Source organism: Rhinoraja longicauda, chromosome 16 (genome assembly GCF_053455715.1).
Source record: "Rhinoraja longicauda isolate Sanriku21f chromosome 16, sRhiLon1.1, whole genome shotgun sequence".
In the NCBI taxonomy this organism is placed as follows: Eukaryota; Metazoa; Chordata; class Chondrichthyes; order Rajiformes; family Arhynchobatidae; genus Rhinoraja; species Rhinoraja longicauda.
In genome coordinates, this window is record NC_135968.1 from 4,354,953 (window position 1) to 4,369,088 (window position 14,136).

The window sequence follows — 14,136 nt, forward strand, 5'->3', positions numbered from 1 at the left end:
AATAGATACAAAATGCTGGAGTAACTCAGCGGGAAGGGTCTCGATCTGAAACGTCACCCATTCCTTCTCTCCAGAGATGCTGCCTGTCCCGGTAAGTTACTCCAGCACTCTGTGTCTATCTTCGGTATGGACGTTAAATTCTCTAATTTTAACTAACTTCTACCCTGTTCCTCCACCCTAGTCATTTAACCAGTTCTACAGTTCACTACATGGTATCGTCCTTAAGATCACATTTTCCCTAGCCAACAAGAGCACCCTGTCCAAGGTCATTTGTTGCCGGTCCTGATTTGTCCTGATCTTTTCTCACCTTCAGCTTTTCCTCCCCCCCCCTTCAACCTTCCACTTTCAGTTTGAGTTAAGGTCTCGACCTGAAACGACACCCATTCCTTCTCTCCCGAGATGCTGCCTGACCCGCTGAGTTACTCCAGCATTTTGTGTCTCCCTTCGGTATCACCTCTTCCCCAGCCAACAATGGTCCATTATGGCCTCTACCCTTGGTCGTCTGTTGCCGACCCTGCTTTGTGCTGGTCTTTGCTTACCTCAGTTCCCTCCCTTCTACTTTTGGTCTGAAGAAGGGTCCCGATCCGAAACGTCACCCATCCTTTTTCTCTGGAGATGCTGCCTGACCCGCTGAGTTCCTCCAGCACTTTGTGTCTATCTTCGGTATAAAGCAGCATCTGCCGTTCCTTCCTCCACACTCCAGCACTTTGTTGGGTGTTGGGACACAAGGTTGAATCCTTCTCACACCAAATTGCCCGTGAACAAACTCTTCTGGAGCGAACGCCCTGCTGGGTCACCAAATGTCATGACGAAGTGAAGAAGGTAACCAGCAGTTCCAGTTTTCACCATGATGTGGGTGTCGTGATTTATATTTTCTTGAGTGGGTGGGACTCCTGTATATTTGACTCCTGCATTTTCTGACTCCTGTATATTTGTTGCATTTCACAACAAAGACCAACTCAATTTTGGCAAGTGACTATGTTCCTGCAAAAGAATTTTCGGTAAAGATGAGTGAGTAGGAATTGTGCAGCACCACGTCACAAAAAAATCTGTTACATTTGTAACTTTTCCATTATCTTAACACAGGACAGGACTCCATGTGCCATTTAGCTTTGAGATACAGCATGGGAACAGGCCCTTCGGCCCACCGGGTTATCCCTTTTGCATCTACTCCATACACACTAGGGGCATTTTTTATAGTTAAGAGTCAAGTGTTTAATTATGATATGTACCAAAATGGAACAATGAAATATAAAGTATCATTGAATTATTCAAATTCTTACTTGTAGCAGCATAACAGGTCTGTAAACTCAGTACTTAATAGATCATAGAATAATAAAAGAAAAAACAGTTCAAAAAATTTTAAAAACAGTATTAGTGCAATTAACCTATAAACCTACACGTCTTTGGGGCGTGGGAGGAAACCGGAGCACCCGGATGAAACCCACGCAGTCACAGGGACAACGTGCAAACTCTACACACGCAGTGCCCGAGGTCAGGATTGAATCCGGGTTTCTGGCGCTGTGAGTCAGCAGCTCTACCCGCTGCATCACTGTGCCTCCCCTTGTTTAGTTTATTATCATCACATGTACAGAAATACAGGGAAAAGCTTTTTCTGCGTACTATCCAGTCAAATTATGTTATTGTATAAATACACAATGTGCTGGAGTAACTCAACGGGTCAGGCAGCATCTAATCAGACTGAAGAAGGGTCTCGACCCAAAACGTCACCATTCCTTCTCTCCAGAGATGCTGCCTGTCCCGCTGAGTTATTCCAGCACCTTTGTGCCTACCTTCAATTTAAACCAGCATCTGCAGTTCTTTCCTACACATCTCTGGAGAAAATGTTTCAGGTCGGGACATTTCTTTAGACAGTCCGGACCCGCAGCGTCATCTATCCACGTTCTCCGGAGGTGAACGTTTGGGGTGAGGATCCTTCAGACTCAATAATGGGTGAAGTTTTAGGTCGGGGCCCCTCTTCAAAGTCTGAAGAAAGAGTCCTAACCCGAAACATTACCCATCTACGTTCTCCAGAGAAGCTGCCTGTCCCGCTGAGTTACTCCAGCACTTTTGTGTCTTTTCTTTTTTATTCAGAAAAAAAAAGAAAACTAGATGAGGCAACACTTACAATTATGCAGTAGCTGCTGCTCTTTGGAAGAAGAACTGGTGGTCCCTTCTCTGTCGTGCAATGCTTTCTGTGGGTCAGAAGTTTCTTTTGAAGCAATCTTTTGCAAGGTCTTCTTGTCTTTCAACAGTTTATCATAGAAGGCTGCACAGTCAAGTTCAAAGTTTACCTGCACCAAGAAGATCGCCTTCATGGTCGAAACACTGATGGGGGACCTTTCCGATGACCAGTCATTGCCTGTGGCCGGAAATAGTCTCTCAACGGGGGATGCGCTGCCTGGCAGACACAAAATGAACTCAATCGCCTTCGCCAGATGCGAGTACTCCAAGCCTTTCCTGTCCATCTCGCGAAAGACGTGGACCCATCTTTCAGAGACGGGCACTTTCTGCATGTTCCAGTCCAACACGTATCGGGAGATAACGTGCTTTGAGTACCCCCATTCGTCGAAGAGCCGCTTCTTGTCGATTGAGCTGAGAACGGCGATGCTGGTTTGGCAAGTGGCCAGGCTGTGCTGGATATCGTCCCACTTGGGGATGTTCCTCAGCAAAGCCCAGCCGAACAGTTCCGTGCACTCAAAGGTCGCTCGCCACTGATTCATGTAACTCAGCGCCGTCGAGAAAAAATCCTCCAATGCTTTGTAGAATTTCCCCTCGGTAATCGTCCCGTCCTCGACCAAACGCCGCAGGAGCACCATCGTGTCCGATGCGACGCACCTCCCTCTGAGCCTGTCGGCTAAGTTCTCCCGAAGGTCTCGGATTTGCAGCGCAACCTCGATCGCAGAAAATTCGTTCTCCTCAATGGCCTCGACTGCCTTCCGAAAGACTGCGATTTGTTGAGTTGCAAAAGCAAGCCACACTATCGTGCAAGGATCAGTAAAGATGCTTTTCAACAGCGTGGGACACTTTTCCTGCGATAGAAAATACACTTTCAGCACCTCAAATGTCAACAGAATTCTGTCCAGCGCTGGTCCGAGGGAGAGGAACTGTACACTGCCTTGTTCCAGCAACTTAGAGTACTCAAGGCTGCCAAACCGACAGAAATCCTTCAGTTCATCCGTACGAACAGTGTAATTGTGGAGGTATCTGTAAACTTTCACAGCAAAGCACTCCAGATCGAGGGGAAGGCAGTCGGCTGCAACTTGTAGACAGTTACGAACAATGCGAGCGGCACTCCCAACACTGAAGATCTCCTTCCCCAGTCTGACCTGCAACCTTCCCCAAACATTGTTTCGTTCAGCACGAATTTTACAGCCAGTAAAATTCATATTGGTGTTGTCCGAGCGAAGTCCGACCAGCTTCCCGCTGAGATGGTTTTTCGTGATCAGTTGAAAAAGAAATTCGCACTGCAAGTCAGGTGATTCGCCCGGCCTCAAAGTAAAATCAAAGATCTTCGTTTTCACCCCAGTCGTCGGACAAAAGTAGTGGAGCAGAACAGGGACCAGTTTGTGGTCTTCCTTGTTTAACGTATCCAAACTGAGCGAGATAAACGAACATTTCTTTAAATCGCTCAGTACTTCCTCGTTCGACAAGGGTGCCAGTACGTTGCAAATGATTGCCTCGGATTCTGTCCATGCAGATGAAAAATTTGGCTCATAATATTTTTTAGTCAACTGTGATGTGCATTCACTGATTCCGAAATCGTGACACACAGAGTGATAAGCGAAGAGTCCTTCACTTGCGTGAATGTAATCGTCTTCTGTATTTGGCTCGATAACTGAATAGAACAGAGAACACAGTTTAGTTCAGTGAATAGCTTTTTTTTTAGTGCTATTCAGTCAGCGGAAAGACTATAGATGATTACAAACAACCTGTCCACACCGTACAAACACAGGATAAAGGGAATAACATTTAGTGCAAAGTAAAGCCCAGCAAACTCCAAATGGGTCTAGAGTAGGTCCCGACCTGAAACGTTACCTATTCCTTTTCTCTAAAGCCGCTGACTGACCCGCTGAGTCACTCCAGCACTTTGTGTCTAACTCCAGTAAAGATAGTCCGAGCGTTTCCAATGAGGTAAATGGTCGGTGAGGACCAGTCTCTAGGTGGTGACATGGTGCTTTAGTAGAATAATACAGCTCAGAAAAAGGGCCTTCAGCCCACAATGTTTGTCCTGAACGTGAAGCCGAGTTCAGCTGATCCCATCTGCCAGTGCATGATCTATATCTCTCCATTCCCCATTCTTCCATGTGCCTATCTGATAGCCTCGTAAACGCCACAATCGTATCTCCCTCCAACGCCATCCCCGGCAGCACGTTTCAGACTCCCACCACTCTCCCAGTAAAAAAACCTGCCCCATACATTTAATTTTGTTCACAACAGACCCTTTGATGCTCCAAGTCCACGCCGACCATTGATTACCCGCACATTAGTTCTATGTTATCCCACTTTTCCATCCTACACTAGCAGCATTTTGCAGAAGTCAATTAACCTTCAAATCTGCAAACCTTTGTCATGTGGGTAGAAACTGGAGCACCCGGAGAATACTCACGTGGTCAAGGGGAGAACGTATATAATCTACACAGACAGCTCCTGTAGTCAGGACCGAACCCGGTTCTCTGGCATGTAAGGCAGCAGCTCTAGTTTAGTATATTTTTGAGATACAGCACAGAAACAGGCCCTTCAGCCCACCGGGTCCACGCTGACCAGCGATCACCTCATACACTAGCACTATCTTACACACTAAGGACAAGAGAATCTTTACCAAAACCAATTAACCTACAAACCTGCACATCTTTGGAGCTTGCGAGGAAATGGAACACCCGTGAAAAACCCACACGGTCACGGGGAGAACAAACAAAAGCTGCACGGAGTGCACCCGTAGTCAGGATCGAACTCGGGTCACTGACCCTGCGAGGCACCAACTCTACTGCTACACTGCACTATTCCCCTAAACGTACAATATTTTATTCTGAGACTATGGCCTCCTATCCTAGACTCCCCCACTAATGGAAATATCCTTTCCACATCCACTCCATCCAGGCCTTTCACTATTTGGTAAGTTTCAATGAGGTCCCTCCTCGTCCTTCCAAACTCCAGCAAGTACAGGCCCTGAGCCTGCAAATGTTCATCATATGTTAACCCACTCATTCCTGGGATGATTCTCGTAAACCTCCTTTAGACCCACTCCGACACCAGCACATCCTTCCTCAGGTATGGGGCCCTACACTGCTCACAGTACTCCAAGTGCAGTTTGACTGGTGCCTTGTAAAGCCTCAGCATTACAACCCTGTTTTTATATTCTAGTCCTCTCAAAATAAATGCTAGCATTGCATTTGCCTTCATTGCTACCGATTCGACTTACAAGTTAACTATTTGGGAATTCTGTAGCAAGCACCTCCTCTGCACTCTCCCCACATCTTTCCCGTAATGGGGCGACCAAAACTGCACGCGATACTCCAAATGAATGCGCCGAGCTTGGGAGTTGGACACTTACTCTCTTCCTTGAGCTTAGTTGTCAGAGGTTGTGGAGCCTCTTCTGTTTGGTCATCCTGGGAGATGGCATCATGTTCCCTGGCTAATCCATCCCCACACTGATCGCAGGTTAGCGGCCTCTCCCCCGACAGAGCCTGCTGGGGGATCAATGGGTCTGACGGCTGAGTGAAGCCCTTGCCGCACTCGGAGCAGATGAACAAGCTCTCGCCATTGTGGATCCGCTGGTGCCGCACCAAGTTGGAAGACTGGATGAAGCCCTTCCCGCAGGTGGGGCAGGTGAACGGGCTCTCCCCGTTGTGAACCCGCTGGTGCCTCACCAGGTGGGACGACTGAATGAAGCCCTTCCCGCACTCGGGGCAGGTGAACGGCCGCTCCCCCGTGTGAACCCGCTGGTGCTTCTGCAAGTCGGAAGAACGGGTGAATCCCTTCCCGCACTCAGAGCAGGTGAAGGGCCGTTCGCCGGTGTGGATCCGCGTGTGTTTCACCAGGTCACTGGGCCTCTTGAAGTGCTTCCCACATTCAGAACATTGAATTGGGTTCATCGCTGTCGAGACAAGAGAGGTTTGATCAGTAAGTTGCTTCCCCGGTCACTCAGCGGCTGAAACCCTACCCCTAGCCTGAAGGAGCCTCTAGAATTCAGGCTTGAACATAAAAACAAGGATGAGCAGCCAAGATGGCACCAAAGTCAGGTGACTCCCTGTGTTCTGGTTCCAGAAGTGGATCTACAAACATTCATTATACTCACTCCACTCTTTTAAACCTCTATTCTATTAGATTCCCATTATCCTGTATCTATCCGGCCAGTGACCCGGGTTCGATCCTGTACACTGGTCGGCAAGATTATAATTATGTCTTGCCTTTCCGCAGACCGGATAGCATGCAACAAAAAAGGTTTTCCTCTGCACCTGTGTACACGTGATGTTAAACTAAACTAAACTGAGGCTGTGGCTTTATAAGGCACTGGTCAGGCCACATTTGGAATATTGTGAGCAGGTTTGGACTTCAGATCTGAAGAAGGATGTGCTGGCGTTGGAGAGGGTCCAATGGTTTAAGAGAATGACCCATGGGGATGAATGGGTTAACAAAGATAGGAGGAGCATTTGAAGGCTCTGGGCCTGTACTCCCTCGAGTTTAGAAGGACGAGGGGGAGCTGGGTGTGGGATCTCATTGAAACCTAACGGATAATGAAAAGTCTGGGCAGAATGGATGTGGACAGGATGTTTCCAGTTGTGGGTGAGTCTAGAACAAGAGGGAAGAGCATCAGAAAAAAAATGATGTATCTTTAGAGTGGAGATGAGGAGGCATTTCTTTAGCCAGAGGCTGTTAATCTATGGAATTGAGTGCCACAGCACAGGCAGTGGTGGAGGCTGTCATTGGGTATTTGTAAAGCTGATGAGTAAGGTGGTTAAAGGTTATGGGGAGAAGGCAGAATGGGCTTGAGAGGGAAACATAGATCAGCCATGAGTGGAGTACATTCGATGGGCCGACTGGCCTCATTCTGCTCCTGTGTCTTATGGGGCCCGGGGAGCGCCCCCTCAGCCGGGAGCGGGAAGGGTGGGAGCAGGAACACCGCGGGCGTCCGTCCGCACTAGGCATGGGGCTGTCCTGTCCGGCCCCGTCCCGGCCTTACCCTGTCCCGGCGGGCCGGGTCCCCCTCTCCCTCCGCCCCCGGGGCCGCAGCCCGGGTCACCCCGCCCGCTTCTCACCGAAGGTCCCACCGCCACCCGGGCCCAGGAAGCGCCCACGGGCGTCGCAGCGCATGCGCGCCCTTGCAGGGCGGCGGATAGAGTGGTTTCGTGCGAGCTGGTGTTTGTGGGTAATAACACCGCCATTGATTTCACGGTGACCGGATAGGAACGATGGTTTGGATCGGAAACCAAACATTCCTTCTCTCCAGAGATGCTGCCTGGCCCGCTGAGTTACTCCAGCATTTTGTGTCTATCTTCGGTATAAACCATCATCTTCAGTTCCTTCCTGCACACATTGTGTTCCAGTGGGTCGGGCAGCATCTCTGGAGAGATGGATGCGATCGAGACCCTTCCTCGCCTCATCTTCCGCTGGGGTATCTCATAACCCAATGACATGTACATTGCATGCTCCAATTTTAAATAACAACCCACCCTTCCCTCTTCCCTGTGTACACCCTTTCTCCCATTATCCCCTTTCCCCTTTCACCTCACTCTAGTTTTACCTTTCACTCCACTTCACAGTTTTGTCTCCCTTGTGGCCTTTGTCCACCCACCACCCCCCCCAGCTGTGTGCAACTATCTCATGTAGAAACAATGAACTGCAGATGCTTGTTTTGAAAAGAAGACACCAAGTGCTGGAGTAATTCAATGGGTCAGGCAGCATCTCTGGAGAACATGGATAGGTGACATTTTGGGTCGGGGCCATTCTACAAAATGCCTGTGGGGGAGGGTGGGGGGCGTAGTTCAAAGAGAGGAGGGGCAGAACAATGCCTGGCAGATAATAGGTTGACACAGGTGAGGCTGGTTGAGACCCCTCGTCAGACTGAGTCAGGGGAGAGGGAGTCGAGAGATATGGAACAGTGAGGTGTGAAAATGATAGATCAAAGCAGATGTTGGTCAAGGAAATGTAGAATGGTTCATTGTTAGCTCTGGGGAAGGTGACAATGAAGTATACAATCAGAAAAATTAATCAGGAGGGCAGTGAAACTAGTTGGAGAACTCGGGTGGGGGAGGGACAGACGGAGAGGCAAAACAAGGGTTTCTTGAAGTTAGTGACTGGTCAGAGAACAAGTAAGGGGGAGGGATGGAGGGAGAAGGAATAGAAATCAAAATTCATACCGCTTGGTTGTAAGTTGCCCAAGCGATAGATGAGGTGCTGTTCTTCCAATTTGCATTGGGCCGCACTCTGACAGTGGAGGAGGCCCAGGACAGAAAGGTCAGTATGGGAAAGGGAGGGGGAATAAAGTGTTTGGCAACCGGGACTTTGCGTAGGCCTAGGCGAACTGAGCAGAGGTTTTGATCGCCAAGCCTGCGCTTGGTCTCGCTGATATATAGGAGTCCACACATGGGACAACGCATTCAGTAGACGAGATTGGAGGAGGTGCAAGTGAACCTCTGCCTCATCTGAAAGGATAGTCGGGGTCCTTGGACAGAGTCGAGGGAGGAGGTATAGGAACAGGTTCCAGTTGCAGAGAAAAGTACCTGGGGAAGGGGTGGTTTGGGTGGGAAAGGATGTTAATCAGGGAGTTGCGGAAGGAATAGTCTCTGCGAAAAGCGGAAAGATGTGGAGATGGGAAGATGTGGCTGAGTTACCAATGCGACCTGCTGAGTTACATCTTTTGTACATTTTGTGTCTATCTTCGGTATAAACCAGCATCTGCAGTTCCTTTCTGCACCAACTATCAATCACTTGTTCACACTAGTTCTACGTTATCCCACTTTTGCAGCCACTGCCTACAGATCAGTTACAGCATGAAAACAGGCTAGTCAGCCCATCTTTCCCACACTGACCAACATGCCCCATCTATCAGTCCCATCTGCCTGCATTTGGCCCATATCCTTCTAAACCCATCCTATCCATGTCCTGTCCAAATGTTTTTTTAAGCGCTGTGATAGTCCCTGCCTCAACGACCTCCTCTGGCAGCCTGTTCCATGCACCCACTACCTTTTGTGTAAAAAAAGTTGCCCCTCTGGTTCCTATTAAATCTTTCCGCCCTCACCTTAGAGGGAATTTTACAGAGGTTAATCTGTTTTTCCCCCAGTGCCCCCTCTGTTCCAGATCACAATGCACTATGTTGTGATTTATCCCAATGTTACTCTGTTCTCGATCGGAACTACTCACTGTGTAGGAAAGAACTGCAGATGCTGGTTTAAATCGAACGCAGACACAAAATGCTGGAGTAACTCTGTGGGACAGGCAGCATCTCTGGAGAGAAGGAAGGGTGATGTTTCTGGTCGAGGCCCTTCTTCTGAAGAAGGGTCTTGACCCAAAATGTCACCCATTCCTTCCCTCCAGGGATGCTGCCTGTTACTCCAGCATTTTGTGACGACTCACTGTGTGGTGATTTCATCCCCTTCCCCTAGCGGTGTCACCTCTGGATTTTATGCTAATTTTCTTAAATCCACCTCAAGATTTTGAACACTTCTGCCAAATCTCCCCACATCTCTCCCATTCCCTGCAATGAGAAAACAATCCCATCTGTTCCAGACCTTGCAGAAACAACAAACAGCAGATGCTGGATTACAGAAAAAGACACAATTCTTCACTCGTTTTGTCTCACACCAAAATATTTTTCATCTCTGGCCTCTGTTCAACCATCTGCCTATCACCCCTTCCTCCCCCTTTCCCACCCCCCTCACCTGCCCACTTTCGCATTCACTCCCTACATGCTAGAGGCAATTCACCTGCAAAAGTCGATTCGCTGACACTGGGTCTGCCGACGGCAGAGTCCATGGCCGCGATAAACACAAAATGCTTGGTTATCTGACTCAGCGGGTCAGACAGCATCTCTGGAGAAAAGGAATATGTGACATTTTGGGTCATAGATACTAGACAATAGGTGCAGGAGTAGGCCATTCGGCCCTTCGAGCCAGCACCACCATTTAATGTGATTATGGATGATCATCCACAATCAGTACCCCGTTCCTGTCTTCTCCCCATACCCCTTGATTTTGCAAGCCCTAAGAGTCCGAGACACGTTTTGCTGCACAACTACGCTCAGTCCGCCTTGGCCTACATGATTTCCCGGTTACCAAACACTTTCACTTCCCTTCCCATTCCCATACTGACCTCTCTATCCTGGGCCTCCTCCACTGTCAGAGTGAGGCCAAATGCAAATTGAAGGGACAGCACTTCATATTTCGCTTGGGCAGCTTACAACCTAGTGGTATGAAATTGATTTCCCTAACTTCAAGTAACCCTTGCATTTCCTCTCTCTTCGTCTGTCCCACCCACTGGCTTCACTGTCATCCATCTTAGTTTCACTGTTTGTATTCACTCATGATCACCTTCTCCACAGGCACCACCTTTCCTTGAACATCGTTGCTGGCTTTGATTTATCCTTTTGCAGACCTTTCATTCATTTGTTCATTGAACTTTGTTATATCTCTAGTTTCCCTCTCCCCTGACTCTCAGTCTGAAGAAGGGTCTCGACCTGAAACGTCACCTATTCCTTTTCTTCAGAGATGCTGCCTGACCCACTAAGTTACTCCAGCATTTTGCTTCTTTCATCCATATCTTTCAATTCCCTGCACTTCCATATGCCTATATAAAATACTCTTAAATACCATTATTTACCGTTAAACTTTCCCCATCTCACCTTATAACTATGCCCTCCAGTGTTGGACATTTCCACGTGCGGAAAAGGTTCGGACTGTCTATCCAAATGTTTTGTCTAGTTGATACTGCACCAAACGCCGCTATTGGGCTATAAAGTGCAGTCTATCCAATCTCTGTCTCATAATTTTTTTTCTCTCTCAACCTCAAAACCAACATCTGTAGTTTCTTTCTGCACCAACGGAATCAATGGCGGCTGTTCTACCCACAATGCGCGGCGCGCCAGAAACCGCTCAATCTGCTGCCATGACGGAAATCCTGGTGCACGCTGGGAGTGGCCGGGCCTCCGGCGGAAGGGGTCGGGGTGGGAGCGCGGAGGGGGAGACGAGACAGACGGAAGGCCGGACGTCCCGGTGTTGGGGCCCGCCGTGTGTGTGTGTGTGTCTGGAGCCCGCACCCATTCACCCTCCAGGCCCAGGCCTAGCATTCGCTGCTGCCTCGGCGTCGATTTGAGGCGCTCCCCGGCCTCCATCGGGCCCTGAGGAGCGGTCCCCTCGCTGGGAAGGAGCTCCCTATCCACACATACAAACCCACACACCCCTGCCCTGCCTCCCAGATCCATGGAACCACTACAGCGTGAGGAGACCCAGTTCGAGAAACCCAGCAATGAAGTGCTGAGACGCCAGGGGGGGCGAACTGGGGAGAAACCCTTCAACTGCAATGAGTGTGGGAAGGGCTTCGCTTCTTCGTCCAGCCTCTTGACCCACCAGCGGCTCCACACCGGCGAGACGCCCTACGTCTGCACGCAGTGCGGGAAGGGCTTCACCCGGTCGTTTGACCTGTCGGCCCACAGGAGGGTCCACACCGGGGAGAGGCCGTACGCCTGCACCGAGTGCGGGAGGGCGTTCGCCCGCTCCACCAACCTGCTAACCCACCAGCGCATCCACACCGGGGAGAGGCCGTTCATCTGCCCCGAGTGCGGGAAGGGGTTCGCCCGCTCGTTTGACCTGGTTACCCACCGGCGCACGCACACCGGCGAGAGGCCGTTCATCTGCTCCGAGTGCGGCAAGGGCTTCGCCCACTCGGTCAACCTGATCACGCACCGGCGGGTGCACACCGGCGAGAGGCCCTACGTGTGCGCCGAGTGCGGCAAGGGCTTCACCCAGGCGTCCCATCTGGTGACGCACAAGCGGATCCACACCGGGGAGAGGCCGTTCATCTGCTCCAAGTGCGGGAAGGGTTTCACCCTGGCCTCCCACCTGGTCAGGCACCACCAGCTCCACACCGGGCGCAGGCCGTTCATCTGTTCCGAGTGCGGGAAGGGGTTCGCCCTGGCGTCGCACCTGGCCACGCATAAGCGTATCCACACCGGCGAGAGGCCCTATGTCTGCTCCCGGTGCGGCAAAGGATTCACCCAGGCCCCGCACCTCGTAACGCATCAGCGGACCCACGACAGGGAGACGGAGACGCTGCTAATTTGCTCCGACTGTGGGAAGGTGTTCACCTCTTCCTATTCCTTGCTGACCCACCAGCGGATTCACAGCGGGGAGAAGGATTAACACACACGAGCGGTTTAATTCAAAACCAGTGAGCTGACAAGTGATTGAAGCGGGCCATGGACACAAGGAACTGCAGATGCTGGTTTATTTACAAAAAAGACAAAGTGCTGGAGTAACTAAGTGGGTCAGGCAGCGTCTCTGGAGAAACAATGAAATGCGGATGCTGGTTTACAATTAAAAAAAACACAAAATGCTGGAGTAACTCAGCAGGTCAGGCGGAATCTCTGGAGATCATGGAACGGCGCCATTTCAGGTCGGGACCCTTCAGTGATTGAAACATTTACATTCTACACTTCCCCTGCTGTTGATCACACTCAAGTTTGGACCCCTGATTGCTGTGCACAGCTGTAGTTCCTGCTGACAACATTCCTGGAATTGTATGGAAGCACGAGGAGCTGCAGATGCTGGTTTACAAAAAAATGACAGAGTGCTAGAGTAACTTAGCGGGTCACCGCATGTCTCGAGGACATGGATGGGTGACATTTTGAGTCGCGGTCCATGTCTATTTTTGTCTCTGGAAATTTGATCTCCAGTCATACAGCATGGAAACAGGCCCTTCGGCCCAACTTGCCCATGAAGACCAAGATGCTCTGTCTACGCTAGTCCACTTACCTGTGTCTGGCCCGTATCCCTCTGAACCTTTCCTATCCATGTATTGTGAATGGCTGTCCTGGCTATGGAAGGAAACGGTTAAATTACTGAACAAACCAACGGAGACCTGGACAGTTCAACCAGATATGCCGTCTCCAGGAGAATCCAGTGGAAAGGATGTTTCCAGCAGGGGGACTCTAGAACCAGATGGCACAGCCTCAGAATAAAAGGACGTACCTTCAGAATGGAGATGAGGAGGAATTTCTTCAGCCAAGGGTGGTGAATCTGTGAATTTATTAAAGGACACAAATTGCTGGAGTAACTCCGCAGGTCAGGCAGCATCCCTGGAGTATATGGATAGGTGTCATTTCACGTCAAGATCCTTCTTCAGACTGATAGTTGGGGGGGGGGGGGGGGGGGGGAGAAAGATGGAAAAGGTGGGACAAAATGTGGTAGTTAATCGGTCGACAGAGAAAATATTTTAAACGCAGTGGAAATGTAAAAGCATCCAATTGCAGCTGTTAGTTTTGTTGTAGACTTGCAGAATGGTGAATCTGTGGAATTCATTGCCACAGGTGGTGGTGGAGGCCAAGTGATTGGGTATTTTAAGATTGGGAGATTAATAGATTCTTGATTAGTAAGGATGTCAAAGGTTACAGGGGGGAAAGGCAGGAGAATGGGGTTGCGAGAGATCAGCCACGATCGAATGGCGGAGTAGAATCCGCATTTAAGAGAGCTAGATAGAGCTCTTAAGGATAGGGGAGTCAGGGGTATGGGGAGAAGGCAGGAACGGGGTACTGATTGAGAATGATCAGCCATGATCACATTGAATGGTGATGCTGGCTCGAAGGGCCGAATGGCTTACTCCTGCACCTATTGTCTATTGTCTGTAGAATCAATGGGCCAAATGGCCTAATTCTGCTTCTATGTCTCATGGTCCTATGGGTTCCTTGCAGAGATGAAGTTTATTAAAACCATGACACCTTTAGACTGTTGTAAAAGACCTCCAATGGACAATCTCCACTGCCTCCTAGATATCTTGGGGTAGAGATTAAATAGTAGCTTTATCATTGATAATCGCTTCTTGTGTGTTAGTAAAATGTATATAAAGAAATCAATTATCTTTTGACCCGAGTTTCAAACCCTCACCTTTTGGTTTTCATCAACTGAGGTCTCTGTGTTTATACCA

The 14,136-nt window shown here is 49.6% G+C and overlaps 3 protein-coding genes across 3 annotated transcripts in view; 1 reads left to right on the forward strand and 2 right to left on the reverse strand.

Annotated features, from left to right (window-relative positions):
• LOC144601459 (uncharacterized) overlaps window positions 1-639 on the reverse strand; it is a 41,410-nt gene extending 40,771 nt beyond the window's left edge. Inside the window, exon 1 of the mRNA XM_078413597.1 lies at window positions 540-639. The gene's annotated coding sequence lies outside the window, so the exon portion shown is untranslated. The remainder of the gene's footprint in view (window positions 1-539) is intronic.
• A 206-nt stretch (window positions 640-845) lies between these two features.
• On the reverse strand, window positions 846-7,270 carry LOC144601086 (uncharacterized). The gene is made up of 4 exons (XM_078413019.1): window positions 7,184-7,270; window positions 5,555-6,097; window positions 2,129-3,838; window positions 846-984 (listed from the first exon to the last, which is right to left on the reverse strand). Coding segments are annotated over exons 2-4 (2,253 nt in total). The 5' UTR covers window positions 6,096-6,097; window positions 7,184-7,270; the 3' UTR covers window positions 846-982.
• Window positions 7,271-11,182: 3,912 nt separating this feature from the next.
• On the forward strand, window positions 11,183-13,345 carry LOC144601121 (uncharacterized). The gene has a single exon (XM_078413075.1). The coding sequence runs from the start codon at window positions 11,418-11,420 to the stop codon at window positions 12,354-12,356; it is 939 nt and encodes a 312-aa protein (XP_078269201.1). The 5' UTR covers window positions 11,183-11,417; the 3' UTR covers window positions 12,357-13,345.
• Window positions 13,346-14,136: the final 791 nt, after the last annotated feature.